A 24,673-nucleotide genomic window follows, 5' to 3' on the forward strand; every position below is an offset into this window, starting at 1 on the left:
TCAGCCTAGGCAAAGCATAAGAAAATAGTTTCTTGTCCAAATTATCTTCAGAAACTTTTAAATTTAAATTTAATAAAAAGACTGCTTATTCCCTGAATTAAATGGAGGTGTGAAGTTTTTATATGGTAATTTCATATAACACTAGTACTATCTGAATCAATTCCAAATTTTCTAACTGCAGTTGCTACATAACACAAGACACTCTACAGGAGAACAGGACAGAATGCAATTTCCTCAAATGTATCAGTATTTCAGGGTTTTTTTTCAAAGAATGCTTAGGAACACCTGAACAATTACAGGAAATTTGAAAAGGTAGCTTATGTTTTCTAGCAACTGATCCTGGTTTGTCTATGACATCTGCAGGAGAGTCTGGTTACTAATGCTTTCCTATAGCTCCCTCTCTGCCCCCAAAATACAGTGAATAACAACAATAATACAGTACAGCATTTTTTGACTAATAACTTGCTTTCACTTAATTTTCTAAGACTGGGCAATCTATTAAAAAAAAAGTGCTCCACTCTGCTCCAACTATCTCAAAGGTCTGAGAAGCTTTGCATGATTTTATTGACAACGTACTACCATGATAACGAAAGAACACACACACAAACACATATTCTATTTTTATATATATGTGTGCAATATTTACTTGCACTAAGCTTTCACTCCGAAGCTTCTATTTCAGAAAGCTGTTGGAAAAATGTCACTCATAAGAATTTCATCAACAAACGTATCCTACACTTTAATAAATGATGCCAGAAATCCCATGAATGTCTCTTCAAATTCTGTAGTGAGTTCTTCTGAAAAACTCTTGTGTAACAGAAGACATGAATGAAAGCCTTATGACAAGTTCAAAGCTGTTCGGCGTATGCTGTACAGAAGCATCATGCTTATGAGAATAAGGCCTTAAACTTTTCTTTAGTATCATGTCTTCAATATCAAGAACAACAGTGCTTCATCACAAGTGGAAAATATCCTGCTTTTACTTGTTTTCTCAGTAACTGAAATTTGATTTACTAACAATGATTAAAAAGGTAGATGGAACAGATTAAGTTGTTATTACAAAGCAGCAGGAAATTTTTTCAGTACACACTGGTTCATGAACAAAACCACTGATTATTCTGATGGCTTCCTGCAACATTTAGGTGCTGTATATGAACTGTTAGAAAGCCTTCAGTATCAATATCTAATTCATTTCCATGCATGAGGCTATTCAAAATAAGTGAACACAACCTGATGGAGGAGTTTATTTTCTGAAGTGAAAGGAATTCTCCTTTCACTATTAGCGCCATCCACCTGGAAAGACAGGCTGTGGAGACCCATTTCTCTACATTTATAGCTACTGGGGCAGTGCAAATTTTCTAATTTTCTTAACACTTTCATGATCTTGAACTAAGTTTGTAGCTATGCAAAGATACTTTGAAGACAAACAATGAACTCTTCACAGTCACTTTCATGTGGTTTGGGACATATTCCAAATTTATTTCAAAGTTTGTTTTGACATAAGAACTCACTCTAAGATAAAAAGATAATTTGGAGTTTAATTTATTGTTGTCAGGTCTTGCAATAGTTTTCATATGCTTGAATACAGACTAGTAAAAGAATGAGTCATCTTATAACTGAAGTCACCTTTTGCTCCACAGTGGGTCAACCAGAAAAAGTTATTGCAAAAGTCAGAGAACTGAGGCCTTATCTTCTCTTCAACAGCTCAGCACTCATGTGTTAACATGCCGAGACTGGAATCATGTAATCCTGCTTTCAAAATTTCCCTGAACTGCAGTTCCCTGTAATTAGGTAAGTCATTCTAATAGGTCTGATATGTTCCAAACCCAGTAACAGTGACAATAACCACTGAACAAAGCACTAAGTATTTTGTATCAGAAAGAAAACTTTCCAAAGAAGATGTGATAAAACTGTGATAAAAGTACATCTGCCTCTCCCTTAAGCTGCCATACCCTGTAGCAGAGGAAAAGCCAACTTCTTGCAATGTCCTACCTAAAGCTTTTGATATGATATCCTGTCTGAAAGCTTTCCACTTTCTAGACCAAGAAAACAGAGACGTCAAAACAACATGGGAGAGCAAGGAGGGAACAGTTAGGAAGCAGGACACCATCCCATAACTATCTCCAGTGCTAGATAGAAGATTGAGTTTTCTATATATACTTCCATGGGTTTCCAATTTGTTTTTCCTGCAGCCTCCACTAACACAGAGTATGTTAACAAATTCCTACACTAAAATCCTACAATTCAATACACACTAGCTTTAGCTTTCTGATCTGGTAATACACACATGTGTAAACAAGCACGTGCGCACAGTATTAGTAAAATTATTGCCACTGATAGTCTTCGTTAAATTAATTCAGCAAAGCATAGTAATGCCCACAAGCACAAAGAGTTCAAGGGAATCAGTAGAATAGAAATACCATTAAAAAGACTGCTGATACCTCTCCTTGTCATTGCAGGACTTCAATAACTGTTATCCTGTAAGAACTGAAAAGCTTTCATTTTTACAAGTTAATAAAAAGATTTGTAAAATAACTTATGAAAAAGAGAATTAAAAGGTCATTGATCCTAGATGATAAAGATTTATTCTAGAACTCTAAGAGTTTATTCACAAGTACAGCAGTTATTAGAAACCTGTTATAACATAGTGACTGGCCAGTAATTTAGTAAACTATTTGGCTCGGTTGTGCTTCCCTGAAATTAACATTTTGACCTGGCAGCAGGCTGATGTCTCGACACACTTTTGGTTGCACCATGGCCAGAAAATATTTGTGCCTGTATCATTTGCTTGTGAGTGGGCAGAAGTATGTTTCAGATTATTCTGAAATAATCTAACCTATATTTTGCAAACACATATGGAAAAAAGTCATATATATAATTTTTGAAACTATAATCATAATGCTAAATATAACACATTTGACTTTTCTCCATATTTCACAAACACATGATAAGATAAAATTTGCCCTTTGATCAAAAACCAAGTCTTTTTTTAGCGCACAAGATAGAGTCGGACATTTTCATCACTGTAATGTGCCATTAGGTAGAACCAATGACTGAAAAGGGGAAGTGGGAGATTCTGAAACAGCGAATGAGTAACTCGCTGCCCCACTGGAATGAGCTGGAAAAAACGGTTTCCTGACCTGAGGCCCCACCATAAAGTTTGGGCTAACGGGCCAATTGAAAATCATGTCATCCTCGCCTACTGTTGCAATTACAGCAAAAAATGAGGTTAGACACACTAACAAACTATCCTCTGGAATTTGCTGAAGAGAGTACTGTTCTACAATTGTTTGGTTTTGGTAATCCTTTTTAATTTACAGCTATGCACAAAGATATTTTTTCTTGCCTGGGAATAACCACTGTTACTAAAGCAGGACCTACAGATCTCAGGTCTGCCCTTTAAAATCTACATATTGCATACCATTAATAGATAACAGTCTTTATACCTCTGCCTTATCATGACTAGCCCACTGAAGTTCACAGGTTATGAGGAAGGTATCAGAAATCAAAACCTTTTAAATTGATTGTGGGCCATAGGTTTTTTGATTGCTACAGAGAACTGAAGATTTCTGCTGGCTCCAGATCTAGACCCAAATCTGTATATATTATATATTCTTCTGGCAAATTACTTTGAATTAGTTCTTAGGGGAAAAGCCTTTAAGGAGCTGGTGAATGAAAAGAAAGAGATCGCTCTAAACAGTACACAGAGGGATACCCAGAAGTGACTGTCAGAAAAGCAGAGAAATACTCTGTCCGAGAGTACAGTTTGAAACACTGTATTCTTAACATCTCAAAATTCAATATTCTGCTCATTAACCTAAGCTCTTAAGTTAACAAAGACGTACAGGATGATTTTTACAAAGATGTGACAGGACAGTCCTAAAATCACATTCTTAAAGCTTACGCTGAAATCAGAATTGTGAATATAAAGTCTGACATTAAGGAGAAAAGCATTCTCCAGACTCCATCTTGCCAACAGGTTTCTTGTCACCTTCTCTATTACTGTTTACTTTCTTACCTGCATGTAAAAGCAAGCCTAAAGTGCTGTGCCCCTGTACCTTTCAAAGAGATCTGATGGAAGAAGTTTTATTTCCAGCAGTTTTAGGGAAGAGATTTCATCCTAAGTAATCTTACTGAGGATTCCCACTGAGAATCTTGCTAGTGTAAGTGCAGAAACCGTGGGAGCCTGTCACACTGTCACTGAGAATGGACAGCTCCTTTTATTGAACAGACATGGCACTAAGAGCCTTATTTAGTCTCTGATCTTAAATGTGTGACACATCCATTCAACACCCTTTCAAATGAGCGCCTTTCAGTACAATATGTTTTTGTGGGGTCACAGCAGGAGCAAAGGTGCCTCTCAGAAATTTGGGGGAGAAAGGTGTGGGTTATTTCTATAAACTTTCCAACCACATTCCAGCTTTCCAAAGCCCAGGGAACAAGCAGCATCAGTTACCTGGCCACCAAAAAACCCTGAGAGCTGTCAGATAGTCGAACCCATCGAAGCCAACAGGAAATGAAGGTATTATGCACCCTCAACAAAGAGGTCCACAATCTCGCTACATATAAGTGCCGGTAACTCAGCTTTATCTTGGAACTACTTTCAGAGTCCTATTACTAACTGACCCATATTTTTGCCCGCTTTATGGGGAGCAAAAGTATTGAGACTGCGCTTCTTGCCAGCACTACATGAAGGCAGGAAAACCAAACATGTTGTTGTGGTGGTAACCACTGGCTCATTTACTCTGCATACCTAAGATAAGCTTCATTGCTAAATTAAAACAGGCCACACATGGCAAGATTTTCCATGTTTGTTTAAGTACTGCCTGATAATGAACACTGCCATGTTTTTTTTCCCAATGAAAAGAAAATATCTATGAATTGCCCTTTGTTAAATACCTTGCTGCTTAAGTGCAGTAATAAAACATTCTCTTCCTGATGAATGCCACCGCAGCACTTCAGGTGACCTCCACAACTTCTCAAAGCACATGAACTACAACACATGGTTCATTGTCTGATAATCTGGGTAAAATGGCACCTACAAGAACACTGCTTGCAATGCATGCAACTTCCCACTGGATAATTCTCTATAACAATACAAGTATACTGTTGACAGATAGAGTGTCCCCAACAACTGTGTTTATGCACTAGTATTAGTACTGAATTCTGCACTATTAATTCTCTCCAGGGCTTTAGCACAGCAAGACAGTAAGGACTTTTATGGCCTATTAATTTCCAGCACTGTTGCATTTTGTTGGACTTCCCACCCACAGGGTGACCACCAACAGGTGCAAAAATAAATAAAACTCCTCCAATTACAAATTAATTCACCAATTTATATATACAGGTCCTTGTTCCACATACACTTAAACTAAATTAACTCATGAAACACCTTGTAACAATGATAACTACCACTATCTTTTTTCATTGACCCTTGTGTTGTTCTGTTACACAGGAATAAACTAATGGGCAACGAGTGCTTTGCAAAAAGCCACTAAACATACCTCATGTATGTAAGATGCAGAATAATACAAAGAGGATGAAATAAAAAAAAAGAAGTCCTATAGAACTAGATTATCCAGTCTGGCAGTTCTACTGTACCAACAATAGCATTGCAACATTTTTGTTTTAAACAAGGGAAGTTCCTTGAGCAATATACTCTGACGAAGATCCTTTTCATTACCAAAGTGCCTTCATTTCTTCCTCAGAAAACCTCTTGCTACTTACTAAGTCTGGCTGCCAACAAGTACCAGTTACGATATCCTTCTGGGATAGGGCTATATAGTGTATGTTCATGTCAGCTGAATGACAAGCAAAAACCAGTAAGCTTCTCCTAGCACCACAGTAGCCTATTGCAACAATAAAGGAGGAGGCTGACAACTTCTTTTTTATTCAAGACTGTTCAGAGAAAGGAGAGGTCTAAATTTAAATAGGATGCGGGGGAGAAAATGTAATCACACCTACTAGCCAAGATCCTTCAAGAGAATATTTGCCCACCTATTTTACTTCAAGAGGAGCTACAAAAGCATTCTTTGCTTGTTTATGAAGTTAACTTTTTGTCTGGTAGATTTGCATTCAAATATGAATGGGTCCACAAATAAGAACAACTGGTTTGTACTGCATACATCAGACATGCACAATTTGTTTCCTACCATTTCAGCTCAGCTACTAAACTGACATCAGGTTTAAAAATAGAGTACAGAATGATGCAATCACTGTGACTCCTTTCCATTTGACCTGCTTTCTAATTTATTTCCCAAAATGAAGGAAAGTGCTACTATGACTTCTACCACACATAATCAGAGTCCCACTAAAACAAATTTGTATTAAGTACTGAATTTTTCATTATGACAGAGCTACCTCTGCTCAGTAATTAAAATTACAAGATAACTTCCAGTCACTGAGCAATATTAAATTTCTTTACACAAGTGCAGATCTTCTATTTAAAAAAAACTGTGCTGCTCCTAAACATCTATTGCAGGGAAAAAAAGACCTGAGGTTTGCACAGTATCCACTGCACCAGTGAATGTAGGGTATTCCAGAAATAGAATCATGTAAACCCTTTGCTACCAGTTCTACCAGCTGACACTCTCATTCGATGTCTATTCCATTCTATGCTTGCTTATATTGCACTCATTCCCATAAAACATGATACCTACCAATTATACTACAGCTTAAACATATGAATATGACTCCAGAAACACTGTACCTTAATTCTGAAGCAAGAGCAAAAATAAGAAAGAGAAGAAAGTATTTCCCAGACCCAACAACAGTTTGAATTGTCAATTGATTTGACTGTTACTACTGTTGCTGAGTTGAGGGCACCAGGACACCTCCTACTCACCTTCTTTTAAAGTCCACTTGATTGCTCCTGTCCTCTTGCTGACAGCATGCAAACTTCCATCAAGAGTTGAAACAAACAACAGTGTTTCCGGCACAGTTACTGAGCTGGCGTTCTGGAAAGGAAAAACCCACACGCTGAATGTAATGATTTACTACAGAGTTTACTCATAACTATCACACAATACATTGCCTAGGGCATCATCCTTCTTTTTAATTGCACAGACTGGACAACTTTCTCACCCCTTTGAATTCAGTGATTTTTTTTATTTTATTTTTTTCCTGTCACTGTTATGGAACTGCTTACTATGCTAAACTCCCCTAGAGACAAAATGGGAGATGCTTTAAATGAGTAATCTACCTACAACTCAACCTCCATTTTCAATCTTATATCTTATATCAAAGTCGTCTTTTACTGGAGAAACCAGAGATAGAGCTGATCTAGGAAAGAACTGATACAAAGACTATACGATAAGATAGCTAGTGTAAAGCAGCTTCAAAGCAGTTCACAGAACCTAAGTGTTAATGTCAAAACCATGCTACTACCAAGTAATCAGAACATACTTTTGCCAAGTTTTAGTCCCCGAGAGATGAAAAGATATTGGCTGGGTAGAACACTGATAAATAAAACTGAAGGGTGATCAACACTCTACGGGGCTGGCTGCAGCTGAGACAGGCTGGAGCTGTAAGCATGTAGGCTGTCTCTGAACACGGGCAAAATATTTAGGATAGATGCAGCTTAAAGGCTACAGAACCATACTGTTAAGCCTCTTAATCATGTTTTTGTACCTCATGTCTGCAGAAATACAGTATTGGAAGTAGATAGTAAATAATACTGTCTAAGAAAGTCCATATGTATTAACACATCCTAGAAAGCACTCAGCTGCAGGATTCAAACCTCAATTTGACATTTTAGTCATTCTGCCACTGGGAACACGTCACTCCATATTTACGCATATGGGTACAGAGCTGTTTGGTGCCTGCTGTTATTCCTACAGCACAAGCAGCTTTTGAGCCCAGCTATTGCAGAGCATGTAATTTTATTAAAAGGGCATCATAAAAACATTGAGGACTCAGAACTATGTAGTTGTTGTGGGAACAGTGAGGCTAAGGCCAAAGTGTTTCATTGCACAAAGCAGAAAAAACATGTTAATTTAACATCTACTCTTCTCTTCCTGCCTAAAGATGATCCCGTACACCCTGTGACTGACCCGTTTCTGTTCACCAAGTCTCAAGCTATCACTCAACTAACTTGTCATTTATAGACTGAATCTGCATGCCACCTGCTATGCTTAGGAAGTTTCAGAGTTAAATATAATTCTTAACCTACCACGGTTCATGAAATGAAAGTGTGTGCATTTTACATAATTAATAATGTCTTCAGTGACTTAAATTGTAAAAACCAATTATCAGTCATGTTAGAATTACTGCAAAGCAAAACACAATTGTCGAATTAAAATGCATGGATATAGGAGTAACTTTCTTTGGAAAACTATACATTTTTAGTGCAACTCAACTAAAACTTTAGACTTTTAGGTAAAGCATAAAGCTAAAAGGATATTATAATAAACTAATAACTAGCCAACTTTCAGGTCACACCTACAAATATTATATATGGTTCTTTCCAGTCATAATGGAAAGAGCTGCAACAGGCAATTGTAAAACACACAGCACAGAAAAAATGAAACTACAAGTCAACAATACACAAACCATAAATCAGAAATAACTGCTGGAAGTCCAGGAAAAAAAAAAAGGACATGTATATTAGCGCATAAATACAGTTTCCATTATCTGACCTAGTTAAATTATGCAGGCTGCACAGACACCTGCACTTCAATAAAATATTTACAGCTGCCTCTGGAATCAAACTCTGCAATGTTTTTCAAACAGGGACACTGAATAGCAGTTCCTCTCATGCTGGCCTGTAAAATATGCAGCTCGAGATGTCACTAATTAGAACTGAACTTAGAGTATCTTTCTAGCTTAATGATCTTATTTGTATGTAAGAGCAAAGAGAAGCTGTATTGTAATGAGTTCTCATTCTTTTGTTAAAGCAAACTACTGTAGCCATCGTATCAAAGTAATTCGTGAAAATTTTGCCCTTCAGGTCTTTTTGTATATGAACTCCCAAAACAACTTAGGATGGTGTAGTTGATTGATAATCGTCTAGTCTAGTCTTCCCATCTTCCTTAAATAAGCGTTTAACAAGCCAGATCCACTGATTCGGCAACCAAAAGGGGAAGACACAACCCACACTCCATTATCACATCCATCTAGGGCTGAGAGCAATCTAATTGTGAGGCTTAATCTGCCTCCCCAAGATTTACATTTTAGACCCATCATTGCCTAGCTGCCTGCATAAAACTATCCTCGAACAAGAACAAGAAGGCAGAAAGCTTGGGGTTGCATTCTAGATATCTTTATAGGTATTTTGACGCAAAAGATACAGCTCCTTTGCAAAGAACCCCTTCCTGTACAATACTGTATAATCTAAGAATTATAGTAACTAATCTTCCTAATCTGCAACACTAATGAGCAAATGGAGGAACTAAACTGACAAATTCCCTCTCTCTTATCATTGGTGTGAGGCAAATGCAGACTGGACTTATAATACAAATATTTTGTGAGTGGGCTGTGAAGTGGCATTGTGAAGAAATCACAATGAACTGCAAAATCTGAACATCTTATAAACTGGTTTTGACTCAGACTTTTGACAAGCACGTCAGCTTTTTCATACCAAACAAATGTGTATTGTCACTGCAGCTGTACTCATGAAAAATCCCTGCTGCAGAGAATTTAATTCTTCCTCCATCAGATTCAAGATAAGGCAGAAAACACTTTCAGGCAATATTTCAGTATAATAACACATACAGTATAAATCCTGTACATTATACACCATGGGGAACACAAGAAATATCTGTTTCTTCACGAATACCTTTCTACCCTAAACCTGCACCATGAACAAGAACATTTTAAGTTAAAGACTGGAATAATTGTTTGCTCTTCTATCAAAAAAGATATACCAAAACCATCCATTATCCAAACTGATCATTTTAGTTAACAAATACAGTGAAACTGCATCTAGAGTGAAACACATCAAGCTGATCAAGAACATACAACTGTTAAAGGCAGGAAGTGAAAATCATTGAAGTTCCTTTAAATTGCAGGTGGGAATTTGACTGACACCCAGAATGTCATGACTAGTGTTGAAGTTTAGCTGCACATAAAATACAACATATAGCAAATCTACCACATCTTCCATGTACACACTCTAGGATTGTTTTTCTAGGCTACTTTTTACTCTTTGCACAAGTTTTTCTTATCTTTTACCTTCTTATCTTACAGAATCAGTATATTCTCCACAAAGCATGTCCTCTTCCTGTCTTCTTACTCAGAAGTTAATAAAGTGCCTATCATCTGCACAAAAAACGTGCCTGTAAAATAACTACCATGACTGTGGTCGGGTGTCAAATATCAGCAATATACAGTACATAGAACACTTCTTGTACATCTGTAGATTTAACATTTTCATATTTAACATTTGAATATCTATTTGATGTGGCATCAAGGCTATAGAAATGATGGAATTAAACACAAGGTCTGAACCTCTCACCAAAACATCAGTAACTTTCCACATTACCGACATTTTAGAAGGTTGCTAGTATTTGGGATTGAATAGGAATTACTAACATGCAAAAAGTTCCCCTGCACATTCTGCAGTCACAGGAGTAAGAAAACTTTTCTGTACATCTACCCTCCAGATCACTTACAAGCTAAATAATAAAGAAAGAAAACCATAGCTGAAGAAGTTATTCATGCAAACTTCTGCTGAAAACCAGATGAACACCTGAATGTTGCCCACAGGCAGAATGAACTAGAAAGTTCTCAGGTGTGACTAATTTCATGAAATTACAATAGCTTTTTTTTTTTTTTAAGCTTTTCAGTGTAGTATCCTTGGTTTGGGAAAAAGTGCCACTCCCAGCTACCATTCTTTTGGTGCCTACCACCACTCTGAGGTTAACAGGGAGATGTGAACTCTTCCTGGAATGGCAAGCGCTTGTGGCATTCACAAGCATCACAGGAACAGAAGGGAAGGATACTCTGAAAGAGGCTGTTAGGTCTATCGAGCCAGAGAAATCACCTTCTCTCTTCAGATGGCTCTGGGCCCATTTCTGCTCACTGCCCAAGCAGTTTCATTGGGAGCAAAATCAGCACAGAGGCACATTTTTCACTGACAAAAGGATTCTGCCACATGCACGCATCTTTTTTCTTCTAAACACATTTAGGCAGCATTGTGTTCCTGCTTGGCTCATGTTCTCCACTCTAACTGGCTTTGTCTTAATACCACTTTTTTCTAACGCTTTCCTTCACCTCCCCCCATAAGTCTGTGTTTTAAGTTTTACTACTCTTGAAAGGCTTGCTTATGTGTAGCCTTCAAAGTCGCATTGATGTGGTCACTGTAACCCCATGTTTCAAAGATACCATCTTCTTTGGGTGAAAGACTGAATACAGGGCAAATTTCATTACCTCTTCCTTTACTTCTAATGTTGTATTTGCACATAGATAAAATATCATACATTAAAAATCTTCCATTCATTCATACTTTTCAAAGTGTACAATATCATGCAGTTGACATTAACCACCTGAGTAGTATAATGACATTGCTGAAACTTATGACCTAAGTTTAAAAAAAAAAAGACAAAAAACCCACAACAGATGAGTCTGTAGACTTTGCAGTGCAATATTGCTGATTTATTTTGACCAATACCTGCAGTAGTCACTTGGAGAAAAGGCTAGGGAGTTGGTATAATAGTATGGAAACAAGGTCTTATTCTTTTAAATTGCATAAAACAATAGACAAAAATGAACAGATTATTTAAATCATTACCTGTGTTTCACCGAGACTCAGTAATAAAAACCACTTCCTCTTGATTAGTGGTTTTTATCAGTGGCTAGATACTGGAGTCTCAAGGTTACAAATACTCAACAGACTTAATTTTGAACACAAAGCTTTATAATTAATTGATTAATCAATTAATTAAAGCCTGGAATTAGCACTGTTACGAAAAACTATGAAAATTATAAAACTTGTATGTACAAGCCAAACTTGTTTTCATTTTTGTGCGAAGTGTGCAAGAGTGTTTGCCACCACAAAAAACATCATAATCTCAGTCCTGAGACAGACTCTGGTATACACAGATACTGTCCTCCCTGCAGGGGTGGGCTCTCAACTGTTGTGATGCAATGCAAATTCTTGAAATAGGTTTTCATTCCATACTGCAATTCTATTTCTAAGGAGACACAGCAATTGAATACAAGAAAAATATGCCAGGACATGAAACAGCTAAGCCAAAAGAACTTAGTTTAGGGAGCAGAGAAAATGAGATAGAAGGAAAACTTGGTTTGGGTCATCTTTTATTTTATCTGAAACTGCAACAGTGTCTATTTTAACAACTACCCTCTTTGGAATCAGTTAGAGCTTCTGCGGCATTGACAGTCTGTACTCATAAAAATCCTCCACTCTAACAGTGATGCTAAGTGACGGATTTACAATATTCTGAAATTATTTGAGGAGTGATTTAGAATTATTTTTTAATAATTTAATTCAAAACAGCTTTTAAGAACTTTCAAGCTCTCATTGAGTTAAACTTTGGCAAATGCTCTAAAGTGCTGACTGCTAATAATCTGTAACAGCCCCAAATTTGGGACTAAATAGAAAATCGCATTTTTAATCTAGAATAGAAATATACTATCTAACAGAAATAACATTTTAGAAATATAAATGCACTTTAGAAATACTATTAACCCTGGCATAAGAATCTCCCCCTCAGTCCAGATCCACCATGTCTTTAGAAAAAATATTTTAGAAATCAAAGTAACAAAATTACTCCAAACAGCTCTGAAGGACCCATGGAGTCAAACAAAGGTCAGTAAAAGCTGCAGAACAAGTTCTGGTGTGTTTGTTTATGTCCACTGTACAGTTCTGCCAAAACCGATATTATCTTCATTCACTGCAACATTTCAATTTTTCTTAAGGGTTAGCAAAGCAATGCCCTATTTTGTTTTAGAAGAAAACAGATCCCCACGTGAATAATTTCTTCCATTAATTTAGCTGCTTCAAAACTGTACTTTGGAAATACAGGACACTAAATATGCACAAATCCCATGGAAGTCAGTGGAAACGGCAGATAGAAAAAAACAGGCCACTCAGGTCCTTGAGGTTATCGTTCTGTAACCTAGAAATATGTTTTGCTGTGGGGGCAATACATACAAGAGGTTCTTCAGGTATGAATAAAGAACAGGAACACATGGTAGCGACACCGGATGTGTGATGGTGTATTGCTGACTCTGAGAAGTGTTATCGACCTCATAGAAATAACTGAGTGCTCTCTAGTAAACAAATAGCAATGCCATGTGTTACCAGGTAATAATTTTCTCTTTTCTGAGTCTCAAGTAGGAATGAACTTAACTTGTAAAGTCTGATAGATGATAAAGGATAGTTTGCTAACTGTAATTTACATCCTCATAGTTTGTTTGGTAATGCTTGGCTTACCAAACAAAAAAGTTGACAAGATATATAATCACTCAAGGAAAAAATCCTATATTCCTCACTACATAATTAGCTTAACATACTGTACATCTGCATTTTACTAAAAAACAACTTCAGCATTAACAGCACCAGACACCTTCGTCCCAATAAGAAAAGGCCTATACCATAATTTATGCTACTGGAATCACAATTGGTAAACCAATAAGGATGCAAAGCAAAATATTTTTAAACACTAGCACACACTGCAAGGAATTGGCATATCCACCACAGATAGCGTATGATTCATTACCCTTTTTTTGACAACTATCCTCTAATTACATTGCCAGGCTAGAGGCTAAAACTCATTATGCATAATAAAACCATGCCACAAAAACTCTTTATAAAATTCAGTAACTATTAGAGGAAGTTTTCCAGTATCACTAATAATGAAGTCAATATATGAAAGACAGATCACCAAAAAATATTATATCTTCTTTAGAATATGAAATCAAATCTACAGATCTTTTCACCTTAAACTAAATTCCGACACATCTTTGCTAGCTATTTCTCATCAACACTATAACCCAGTTCCAGTGACTTTTCATTCATATGCCCATCTATACTACAACAGGAAAAACCCAAAACCACTGGAGGCCCACTCCAACTGTCCTCTGACTTGACTAAGCTTTGAGTAGTGCTCTACACCACAAGCTCCCAGCTAAGTTTTCAGACTTGGGTCTCTTTTTAGACCCAAAACTTATTACAACAATCACAAGAACACCAGCAACCGATATGAGTAGAAGGGCAGAGTTATGAACACATGAATTTACACTCCAGGACAGAGCCATCTGTGATAATTTTAGGTGTGCGAGCCAAGTTTGCATTCCCCCTGCAAAAAAACCTAAACTCTAATATAATAATTTTTTGAGCAACCAAGGATGTCTGCAACTCAAATAACAAAATGCTAATTAACATAGGGATTGAAGACATCCTCTTTAAAACCTTCTGCTGTCTCACATACGTTTTCGTGCCTACCAGTTAACTGACCTAACACCTCATGCTGAGAAAAAGAACACATTAGAAGGAAAGACATCTGGCTACGGCTGGGGTTTTCCCATGTCAAGAACAGCCCACATGTGCTGCCTGTGCACACCATGTACCAGAGCACTGAAACTAGTTCCACAGGCTGCAGGAAGGAACAGACCCATGTTCCAAACGCCAGCTTAATCCCAGAGAGGTTGTTATGGAGAGGTGCACCAACTCCATGTTAAAAGAGAAACAGGCACAGTTTGGAACATCCATGGCTCACAAAAACCAAGGGTTTTAAAATTACTGAGAGCTATAAATCATTACTGTATAATATTTACAGTGACCATTTATTTACTGACAGCTGTATTGCATTTCTCCTCGCTGTATCTGAGATGTCACCCTTTTATAATGTGTTCCCATACATCACTAGGGCAATTCCAAGAGCTATACACTATCACCTAAACAACAAGAGACAGCATTTTATCTTATAAAGACAAGACAGGAAAGGAAGCCCTTGTATGAACAAATATAAATTGTAGGAAAACAATATTAAATTTGGGATATAAAGTAACAAGGAGTACATTTATCAGATGAAGAAAATACAGAGCAGACCATCACCAGTACTCTTAAAAGAAATCTACAGAAAACACAATCTGCAACATCTTTAGGCAACCTAATGTTTTTCACATTACCTCAATACCAAGAATCATGTGCCAATCTTTTTCATGGGAATTTGTTACTCAAGTGACATTAACAGTTCTGAATAAGCCTTCCCAGCTAAATGGGTTAATGACAGGTGAAATGACTGGGACTAAGTTCACAGAAATTAAAACTAGCTCTGAAAAGGGACTGAAGTATGGAATAGATGTCATCTTCGAAGTCACAGTGAGGACTACAGCTGGCAGAGCAAAGACTAGGATAAGAGCAGAGAACAGAAACAGAGAAATGGAGAACCTGAGATCAGGTACTGATCTGAGGTAAGATGGCAGGGCAGGGAGATGAAGAGGAGAGAGAAATCTAGAGAAAGAAGGGTCTGAATTCGACCAGGGCCAGAGTCTAGGATTTTGTGACTGTGCAAGTAATACATATACAGAATTTACTAATAATCTGTTGATTCAAAAAGTATTTCTAGTATTTAAAAATACTTTAGTATTCTTATCAAGTACTATTTTTAAAACTTAATGAGTTGCAAATCAGTGTTTTCTTACAAAATCTGAACCCCAAACCTGTCAGGACCCTGAAGAGATCTCAGTCCAATGTTATAGTCCAGACTACAACAAAGACATTAGCACTCTACAATAAAGATTTTAAAGTCATTTTTGTTGACAGCCTGCATTTATTTTTTTCCAGTTTCCTAATGAAATAACAACACTAGGTATGCCACACATCTTCAGTACTAAACATGTTTACTTTTAAAGAAGGGGAGTGGAGCTATTATATCCCATGTGTAAAACAAAGCCTTCAGCTTCGCTTAACCTGAACTATAACCCCGTACATTACACCAGGATTTTCAGGTAACAATGAACAGCCCATCAAAGAACATAACCTATAGCTTTCCTCTGCAACACTTCAGTGTAATGGAAACAGTAAATGCCAGCTGGCCTTTTCATTGTCTCCAGATCCTGAAAATTTACAAAGAAGAGCACCTTTCAGAACTGAATATTTGAAGGCTTAGTTTTCCATCTCAGTTCACACACAGTAGGCAGCACCCATTTTAAAGTACACTGTTTAAAATTATTACCTCTGTACAAATAATATGCTCAGCACTCCATCTGCTTTGCACCAGTTTCACGCAATACCTTATAACCAACCTGGTTGTTTCTTAAGAGGTTTTGTAGGGCAGTGACTTGTGCACTTCATCCTTTACCTTTGAATTTAGGACTGTAATCATTTCTGGAAACCAACCAAGCGTATGTACATTTAGTGCATGTTGCTATCTTTGCTCTGGAAACAGAATGATCAAAGCACTGTAATACGGTATACAGGGCTTGTAGCTAATAATTTGTATTTGGACATCAACATATCAACAACTTTGGGCATTTTTTTCAGAAAGGAAACAGGGCCCCCCACTTGTGAGGTTATGAAGGGACAGAGCAAAGATCTTGCAGCATGTGTCACCAGTTCCTCTACCCACCTACATAGTTTCAGCTTCCAAAAGTTTCTTTGTCCTACTTTCATCAACTACTTTAATGGGAAATTAACTGTATTTTAAGGATTGTTATATATACCACGTGTCCAGGCACGGTGCTATGGGCTCTAGCTTAGGGCACAGAAGCAGGTACACAGCTGTTGAGCTGCATCAGGCCGGCACCCTGCAGCCCCCCACCCCTGCGCACACACGGCATTAACGGCAGCAGAAGGGACAGCGTTGCGGCTTCGCAAACACCGCCGATGCGGCGGGCTGCGGGCACCCACGGCAAACTTTCGGCAAAGCCCCGGCGAGACCCCCCGGGGGCGTCCGTGTGCTCCCCCTCTGCGGGCCGGGGGGAGGCGGCCTGCACCGGGCGAGGCCTCCCCCGGCCCTCAGCGGCTCGGGCGCTCCCGCACGGGCCGTGCCAACCCTCCCCCGCCGCCGGGGGCGCCGCCGCTGCCCCTGCCCTCCCCGCCAGCCCCCCGCGGGGCAGCCCCCCTCCCGGCCCCAGGCCCAGCGGGCAGGCTCAGCCCGGGCCGCGCCTCCCTTACCGCGGGCCCCGGCGAGAGCAGCACCAGCAGCAGCGCGCCCAGGCAGAGGCGGCGGCGGAGCGGCTCCATGGCTGCCACCCGCGGGGGCTCCCCCGGCCGGCTCCCCCCGGCGCGGCGCTGGCTGCCGGCCGCGGCGTGCCCGGCGCTCCCCGCGCGGCCCGGCGGGGCGGGGCGGGGCCGCCCGGCCCGGGACAACGACGTCAGCCGCGGGCAGCCCCGCCCGCGCACCGGGACCGACCCGCCAGGCCGCCTCCCTCCCGCCACGGGGAGGGCCGGGGGCTGCGGGGGTCGTGCGCCACCGCGACGCCCCCCGCGGCTTCGTTCTGCTGCCGGAGCCTCCCGGTTTGTGCTGAGCCCCGGCAAAACGGCAGCCGGGCGGGGGCGGCTCGGCCGAGAGCCCTTGGCATTTTAAACCGCGGGGTGCAACGACAGCTAGCCGGCTGGCGCTGGGTTTGGTTTTTAAACACCTCGTGGATAAATTCGGGCTTAACGAATAACCGCCCTGCTCGCTGTGATTTCCCTGCTGATTTGTGGCTTTCGAAGCGGACCAGGCCAAGTTTATCTGGTGCCCCTCCTGTTTTGACAAAGTCACTGTTGACCCCGGTGCGCCTTGCCATGCCTTAACTAAACACAAAAACAAAGCGCGTGCCTCTTTGAACCGAAAATCGAGTCCAAGCTCCTCTGAACAGATAAAAATAAACACACAAAAATAACTGAATCAAATGGAAGAAGCTTTAAAAAGAGGAGAGTAAATTTACAGTTTGGTGAAGGCGTAGCTTTCAGACGCCTATTTATATAACAAAGCCACTTTGTCCTTGCTACATATTGTTTGCTTTTTAATACTGATATCATTAACGGAGCTGCAGAGCACACTGCGTCCTAAGTACACAATAGGCACATAACAGATCAGCTCTGGCAGCTCCCTCTTTTAATAACCGTGCCTTTGATTATATGGGCAGGAGACATACTTACGATCTAACCTGCAAGTTTGAATACATAAAAACATCCTGGAGCTACAAACCAGACTGAGATTTCAATTCTCCGGTACTGAGAACTGCGTTTCTTCATGGTGGTCTTGGATTTTAAGTATTCACACCACTTGAGAACAAGCAGACCGCCTCCCACACCGCTTTGTGCGTGCCATGGCAACAGCACGCCCAAAGAAGGCATCTGGACCCCTACCACACGTGCAGACAGCCCCGGTAACCCGCACAACGGCAGGTAACCCGTCTCAGGTAACGCCTGTCTCAAAAGTACAGGCGAGGCTGTGCAAGGACCAGGGCCCCCCCCGCGGGGAATGCAGCAGGACGCTGCTTTCGCCCGGCCAGCCCGGGCCCCTGCAGGTGCCAGAGGATGGCAGCATTTCCCTTCCCACCGGCCGCCGCCGTCCCCGCAGGGAACCGCCGGGCCTGACACGCAGCTGCCATCCACCCTGCGGACTGAGAGCTGGCGGGCCAGCGCTTAGCTTGTCGTTGCCTCTTTACAGGCGACTTCATGAGCTTTAAACGGCACTTCACGCCATGCCACGTTAAGGGAGGAGCTTCTCAGCTGCGTATGCCACTACCAAATCGTAATTATTTAACACAAGTGCCTCCCACTGGCCTCACAGGAGGTGGGAAAAACGTCAAAAAGAGGGGCTGAGGCGGCGTGAGCGTCACCGCGCGGCCTCCCGCGCCCCTGGCACCTCTCCTCAGAAACCGAGGAACCCCCTCCTAGGCGGGCGGCTCAGAGGCCCCAGCAGGGCCTAAGCTTTTACATTTTTAAGGCTTATTGCTTAACAGCAACGAAGCGCGAAAGCAAGCTACTGAAGAAAAGAGTACTACCGTTTCTGAAAAGGCGAATAAAGTTACCCAACATGCCGGGGGAGGGCGGGCTAACCAGGCCCTACCACACCCCTCTCTGCTCCGCCTGCCGCCATCTCAGCGCTTCCCCGCCCACCACCACGTGCAACCGCCCCCAGATGAGCACGTGCCCCAGGCTTTGAATCCTATTGGGCGAGACAAGGAGAGGTGGGGCGGCGGACGCTCTATAAAACCGAGCGAGGGGGGCGCTCGCCCTTTCTCTCAGCGTAGCGGGGCAGAGGTGAGAGCGGGTGGTGGCGGCGGGTGGGCGGGTGGGCCGGGCTGGGCCGCGATGATGTCTCTTGACACGTGTTAGACTGCTGACATACGTGAAGCAAACCTACTACTGAGCGCCCAGGCTGCCGCCCACCCCCAGGGGCGGCTGCGGTGCACCGCGTTTGTAACCCTCCTTTTTCCCTCCGTGTCTTGCAGGGCCCGCGTAGCGACCGGCAACCGGCGAGTAGCGGCCTGGCAAATAAAGCTGTGTGTACCCCGCAATGGCGTCCGGCTGGTTCTTTCGCGCCCCTTCCCCGCACTGCCTTTGACCCGGCGGGGTGCCCTGCCCGCGGCGCCGCCGGCCAAGCTGCAGTGCTAGAGCGAAGCGCTTGTTCATAACTGGTGCTGCTCGGCCCGACCCGGGTGGCGCTTTTAAAAGCAAGTCACAGCTGGTCTGAGCGAGCCCTCCCCGCCCTCGCGGAGCGGGCGGCCGCCGCCACCGCAAAATGGCGCCAGGGCCTGAGGGAGGCGGCGGGGGCCTGCTCGGGGAGAGGGCCGCGGTGGGAGGGGAGGGGGAAACCGGGGTGAGAGGGGGTCCGCGTCACTCTACTGGCGATTCAGCGTGACTTTAACCCATACCAAACCACTGCACTAGTTTTTTTTTCCTGAAGCAGTTCAGGGTTCAGTTTGTAAGTGGGGCTTAGAAGTAGCAAAACGCCCGGGATTCCTGCCAAACATCCGGTGTTGGGGACCTTCCATGCATGTAGCAAAAGAATCAAAATTGCTATTTTGCTTAACGTTCTCCCGTGAGCTAAGATGCAACTACTTAAAGGGCCTCCACCTTCTGTTGTAATAGATGTGCTGGTGCTGCCCTGTAGAAGGAGAGGCACGATGTTTTATGTATATAGAAAAGGTAGAGCTGTACCCACACTGGGACCAGGATTAGACACACAGGAGTAGTAGCCAAGTCTAAGAAGGTGCTTTAGCTTAGAGAGGTTTTCACTGCGAAATCTGTTGCAGAGGGTAGTGCCTTCTATATCTGTTCTGTAATTCCTGGTAATAATTTCAAGGTTGTCACAAGTGTAAAGATATGTTTTTAAACCATGTTCCGCATGTGAATACCAACTGCTGCAGTGAAATTTAGTTTTTATTCACTACAGTAACAGTCAATTTAAGCTTTTTCTTCTAGAGCTAGAACAGTGTCAGCATTCGTTAACCCTAAAATCATATGCCTGTTCAGGTATATTAAAAAAAATAAATCTGAGAAGCACATAGCACACTATGTTTCAAAAACTTCATTAGAAAGGCAACTTGCAAAGACAACTTGCAGAAGACAGTGGCTAAGCGGTATGTACAAACAAATTTTAACTGAATAATTGTTTGACATGGGATAAATTTATTTAATAAAACAAAGCAAGCAGATTGTAGTTACCCACAGTTTATGAAGTGCAATATGACAGTCTTGTGTAATAAGTCTAAATCTGTTTACACATTAGTGCATCTAGTCCTTCGACTTTAGTTATTGCACATAGAAATTAAATCATATAAAAGACCTGCGTACAAGACATGCAGACTTCATGAAAGGCAAATAATGCCTACATAATCAGAGCAAACCCCCAGAATATACACAGCCTGGAATGGTCAAGGAGGACTTCAGGTAACAAATATAACCTACTAATATTTCAATTAAAGGTAACCAAAATAGGTGTTCAAATATAGAATTAATTTTAAATATATTAAATGCTAGTTTTATGTTTCAGGCAAGGTGCTGTTTAAAAATCCTTCAATATAATAGCTTCATTTAGAGATGGTAAATCATCAAGTTATACATGGAAATTTTGATTTACATCAAACGGTGACAACACAACATACAAAAAAGTTCTTAAAAAATTACTTCTAAAAAAAAGCAAATCATGTTACAAAAGGAGAGCTAAAACTCACCTTCTTTGTAAACTAAAACATTTTCTGACATCCATGGACAGTTGGCAACAGTGAGTATCAGAAAAACATATGTGTTAAATAGTGGATATGTAGTGTTCAAATGTTGAATTTACTGCATATGTTTTGTCTTGAATCATCATACCCAATAGAAATAAAAGGCAGTTCACCCTTCCCCCCTTAGTTTTGGCCATTAATTAGCAGAAGGTCTTTAATTGCACCACAATCAGCTTGAATAACTGCAATGCTTGAATTCCAATTCCACCAAGTCCAAAAAAACAATGCATGGAGGCCAAAGTCCTTCAGTCACAGCTGCTTTCACAAACCTCAAGCAATTTGATGCCTGGAGTTGCACAGCTGTAAATTGAGAATTTGGTCCCATGCTTTATGTGTAAACACAGTGTGATGGAAAAGACTCACAGCAACAAACTCTAAGAAAAGACTTGGGTGTGTTTCACTGTAGCAAGAGGCTCTATACCCAGTAGGGTAACTAAGTACTTCTGGTAATGTGCAGTATTAGACATCTCATGTGTGTGCTCATGTCTTTATAAACATTCAGAATTAATCATGAACCAAGGTGATTGTACCTCATTATAAGGCGGCTTGCTATGGTTTGGTCTCATGGCTTAACTAACTTTTTCTCCTCATTTACAAGAATCTGACAGTCCCACCTTCACTGATAGTTGTGTGTGTTTTATGGCTACTTGCTTCCCAAAAAAAAGCACAAGTTCTGTATGAAAAAAGTAGTATGTATATACCACACTGAATCGTAATATTACCTATACATCCAATTTACATTCTTTTATCCTGAAAGCATTTCATATTTTGACTGCTTGACACAAGCTATTGACTGCAGAAGTGAAAGAACATAAAACAGTTCATTCTACACCTCCAACTGCCTGAGAAAGAAAAATATTCTTCCAGTTTTATAAATTATTTCCTTAATTAGGATTTTTTTTCCATTTGGCACGCAGTTCCCTTGCTGCCAAACAACCTTTCAATGCTTTAATGCACATTAACCTAGCATGAAAACATAAGCTGAACAAAAGGTGTGTCATCAAGCTCCTTGATCTATTACAGTTAGGTTCCTCCTCCCTCCCCCAAAGAACAGGTCATCTTAGCCTCCAAGTTAAAATCCTGATGGCAGCCAGTACAAAAATAAATCAACTGCTTAATGGAATGAAACTTCATGTAGCTGAAGTACACAGGAACAATAACCAGGCAAGTGAGCACAAAGGTATGGTTATAGGCAGTCCTTGGTGGGGGGGAAAAAGTGGCACAAATTAAGGATGAGAACTACAGCACAGTTTATAAAACCATGAGAATAACTTTTATAATACTGTAAACTGCAAGAGTCTTCACATGTCACGGTTGATCGGGAGCCTCGGTGATCAGATCTTTAGGAGGGCATGTAGAGGAGCGGGGATCCATGGCTGAGTGCATTAAGGGAATATAAACATCATCCATGTTTGGCATGACAAAGATTTTCTGTGAAAAAGATGCAATTAAATCAAGTTACATTTCATACGCTGCTTGAAACTTTAGTTTTCTGATTTGTCTAGCTGAAAAAAATGCAACAGATTTCCAGATAAAAGGTCCTGAGTTCAGCATTGTTTGAGTCAATGCCTGTAAGGAAGCCACAGAGTGTCCATTAACTGAAGCCATTTAGTTGTGTTACAGTTGTAGGTGAAGCTCAGAAGGATGATCATCTCTGCACTTTCCATTAAATTGAAATGCCACTACCAGGAAACATACCAACTTTTCCTAACTCTTGATGCTTTCTCAGCTCTTACCCATATATTTTCAAACTGTTCTTTTAATGAAATAAGCAGTTTTGATTTCTGGTTGATTGTACACATCGGGGTCTGGAATGATTCTGGTCAGAAAACTGTTTTCCTATTCTACAAGTATTTTACATTTGGAGTTTTTTTCCTATTTTGTACTATGGTCAAATGTGATTTTTTAAAATTATTTTTAAGAAAGTAGTAACAGGACCCCTTACTGCTTCATCTGTTTTTAATTTTAGACATTAGTTTGGCCCTCTATTTTCTCAGAATGTGTAGAATCATGTTTTTATTTAAGTACTACAAATTCTGACATAGTACCTGTTTCAAGGAAATGGCATTTTTGCCTCTAAAAATCATTCTGACAAGTGCTAAAAGAGACTTCCATCCAAGGTCTACACATGCTGTCAAGACCACCCAGAAGTCAGTTTCAGCTGAGTTCTTAACATCCTTTCCACTGAACAGGAGCAGTGGAGGATACCAACTAGTCTTGAATGAAACGGGACATTCAAAAATTAAAAACCCCACCCCTCTAATAGACTAGAACTATCATTAATGAAATCAAAATTTAAAGGAAACACACCTGAAACTCTTGTTCTAGTTTCCTCTCTATCCAGTCAGTTACATGAACCAGAGTTACTTCTCTCTCACCAAGTTTTGGCCGAGCTTTTAACTCCAGGTAGGGAGGTCTTCGAAAGCCATACCTTAGGGGAGTACACAGAACAGGTTTTATTATTAACACTCCATCAAAGCATATACTTAAATGTATTAACTGTCAGTGTTCTCTTAATAGCAGTTCCTACCTCATTTACCACTAGTTTGTATCACACCTCTTCCAGAACCTATTTCAGCTATGTTTCACCTTTTTTCTTAGCTGCAATCCCTTAGGTAGCACACACCTGAAACATTTCCCAGTTCTGCAGTAAGTTCCTCTTACCATATTCTATCAGTAGGTGGAGGTGGAATGTTAATTACTAGTGTTCCTCTGCACTCTTGTACTTCAACCGTTAGCAGCAATGGAGTATTGGAGACCTCTTCGATTTTCTTCTTAATAAACTCAGTCTCTGTTGCTTTCTGAAAGTATTTTGACTTAGTTATTTTATCCACAATTCTCATGATCTTACTTGTCCGATGTCCTCCAACATACCTTTAGATAGAGAAGAGAAAAAAAGTACATCAAGGCAACTTTTTTTAATCTATTGTTTGCTAAGACACCCAAGAATTTCCCATTATATCATTGGAGTTTTGATATAAAAGTTCTACCCATATCCATATTCACATATCCAAGCAGTACCTACAAGAGCCTGCACACAGCAGCAGTACTCTGTCAGCTACAAGTGGCAGGCAGAAATCTGTCCAGTCTGAACACTCCTCCTTCCCAGATGGCATTGGAAATGCAACTTTTTTTTTTTTTAAAAATTGCAAATATACTTACATCATTTATGCCAGGAAGTTGGCATGAGAAGTGACAAATACACATACCAGCATAGAAGGCTCAAACATCATGCCTAAGCTATTTAACAGTATGTCTCAAACAAAAACATTTTCATTTTAAGGTATTGTAGCATTTACAAGGAGTATAAAGGTGGTGAAAAAGAAAAGGAAGGTGATTTTGGCAGTGGGTAGAATGGTATTCCAAAAATAGTTATCCATGCCTGCAAAACGAGGCTACTTTTCCTGGAAATAGTGTCAGATGGCATCCAGAGCTTTAAGGACCGAATGTGTCTTATCTCACACCTATCCTATTTCAGAAATATTCACTCTAAGAATAGCATGTTTGATATTTTCACACACTATATTATACCTACTTGTGG

General features: G+C 40.5%; 2 protein-coding genes and 2 non-coding genes across 7 annotated transcripts in view; 2 read left to right on the top strand and 2 right to left on the bottom strand.

Annotated features, from left to right (window-relative positions):
- The window catches only part of ERN1 (endoplasmic reticulum to nucleus signaling 1), a 41,493-nt gene extending 24,004 nt beyond the window's left edge, over nucleotides 1-17,489 (bottom strand). The window contains exons 1-2 of one of the 3 annotated variants that reach the window (XM_064467489.1): nucleotides 17,081-17,489; nucleotides 6,845-6,956 (exon numbers count right to left, since the gene is read on the bottom strand). In XM_064467489.1, coding sequence (XP_064323559.1) covers nucleotides 6,845-6,956; nucleotides 17,081-17,149 — 181 coding nt within the window. In that variant the 5' untranslated portion in view covers nucleotides 17,150-17,489. Of the gene's footprint in view, nucleotides 1-6,844; nucleotides 6,957-16,265; nucleotides 16,305-17,080 lie in introns of those variants that run through there. The other 2 variants (XM_064467491.1, XM_064467490.1) reach the window with 2 other exon arrangements.
- Nucleotides 17,490-19,207: 1,718 nt separating this feature from the next.
- On the top strand, nucleotides 19,208-19,273 carry LOC135316019 (small nucleolar RNA SNORD104). Its single transcript, XR_010375495.1, has one exon. It is a non-coding gene; the product is annotated as a small nucleolar RNA SNORD104 (small nucleolar RNA).
- Nucleotides 19,274-19,451: 178 nt separating this feature from the next.
- LOC135316020 (small nucleolar RNA SNORA50) lies at nucleotides 19,452-19,588 on the top strand. The gene has a single exon (XR_010375496.1). It is a non-coding gene; the product is annotated as a small nucleolar RNA SNORA50 (small nucleolar RNA).
- A 925-nt stretch (nucleotides 19,589-20,513) lies between these two features.
- TEX2 (testis expressed 2) overlaps nucleotides 20,514-24,673 on the bottom strand; it is a 61,251-nt gene continuing 57,091 nt past the window's right edge. For both annotated transcript variants that reach the window (XM_064467000.1, XM_064466999.1), the window contains exons 10-12: nucleotides 23,797-24,006; nucleotides 23,443-23,563; nucleotides 20,514-22,563 (exon numbers count right to left, since the gene is read on the bottom strand). In XM_064467000.1, coding sequence (XP_064323070.1) covers nucleotides 22,441-22,563; nucleotides 23,443-23,563; nucleotides 23,797-24,006 — 454 coding nt within the window. In that variant the 3' untranslated portion in view covers nucleotides 20,514-22,440. The remainder of the gene's footprint in view (nucleotides 22,564-23,442; nucleotides 23,564-23,796; nucleotides 24,007-24,673) is intronic.

Source organism: Phalacrocorax carbo, chromosome 16 (assembly GCF_963921805.1).
Source record: "Phalacrocorax carbo chromosome 16, bPhaCar2.1, whole genome shotgun sequence".
NCBI lineage: Eukaryota > Metazoa > Chordata > Aves > Suliformes > Phalacrocoracidae > Phalacrocorax > Phalacrocorax carbo.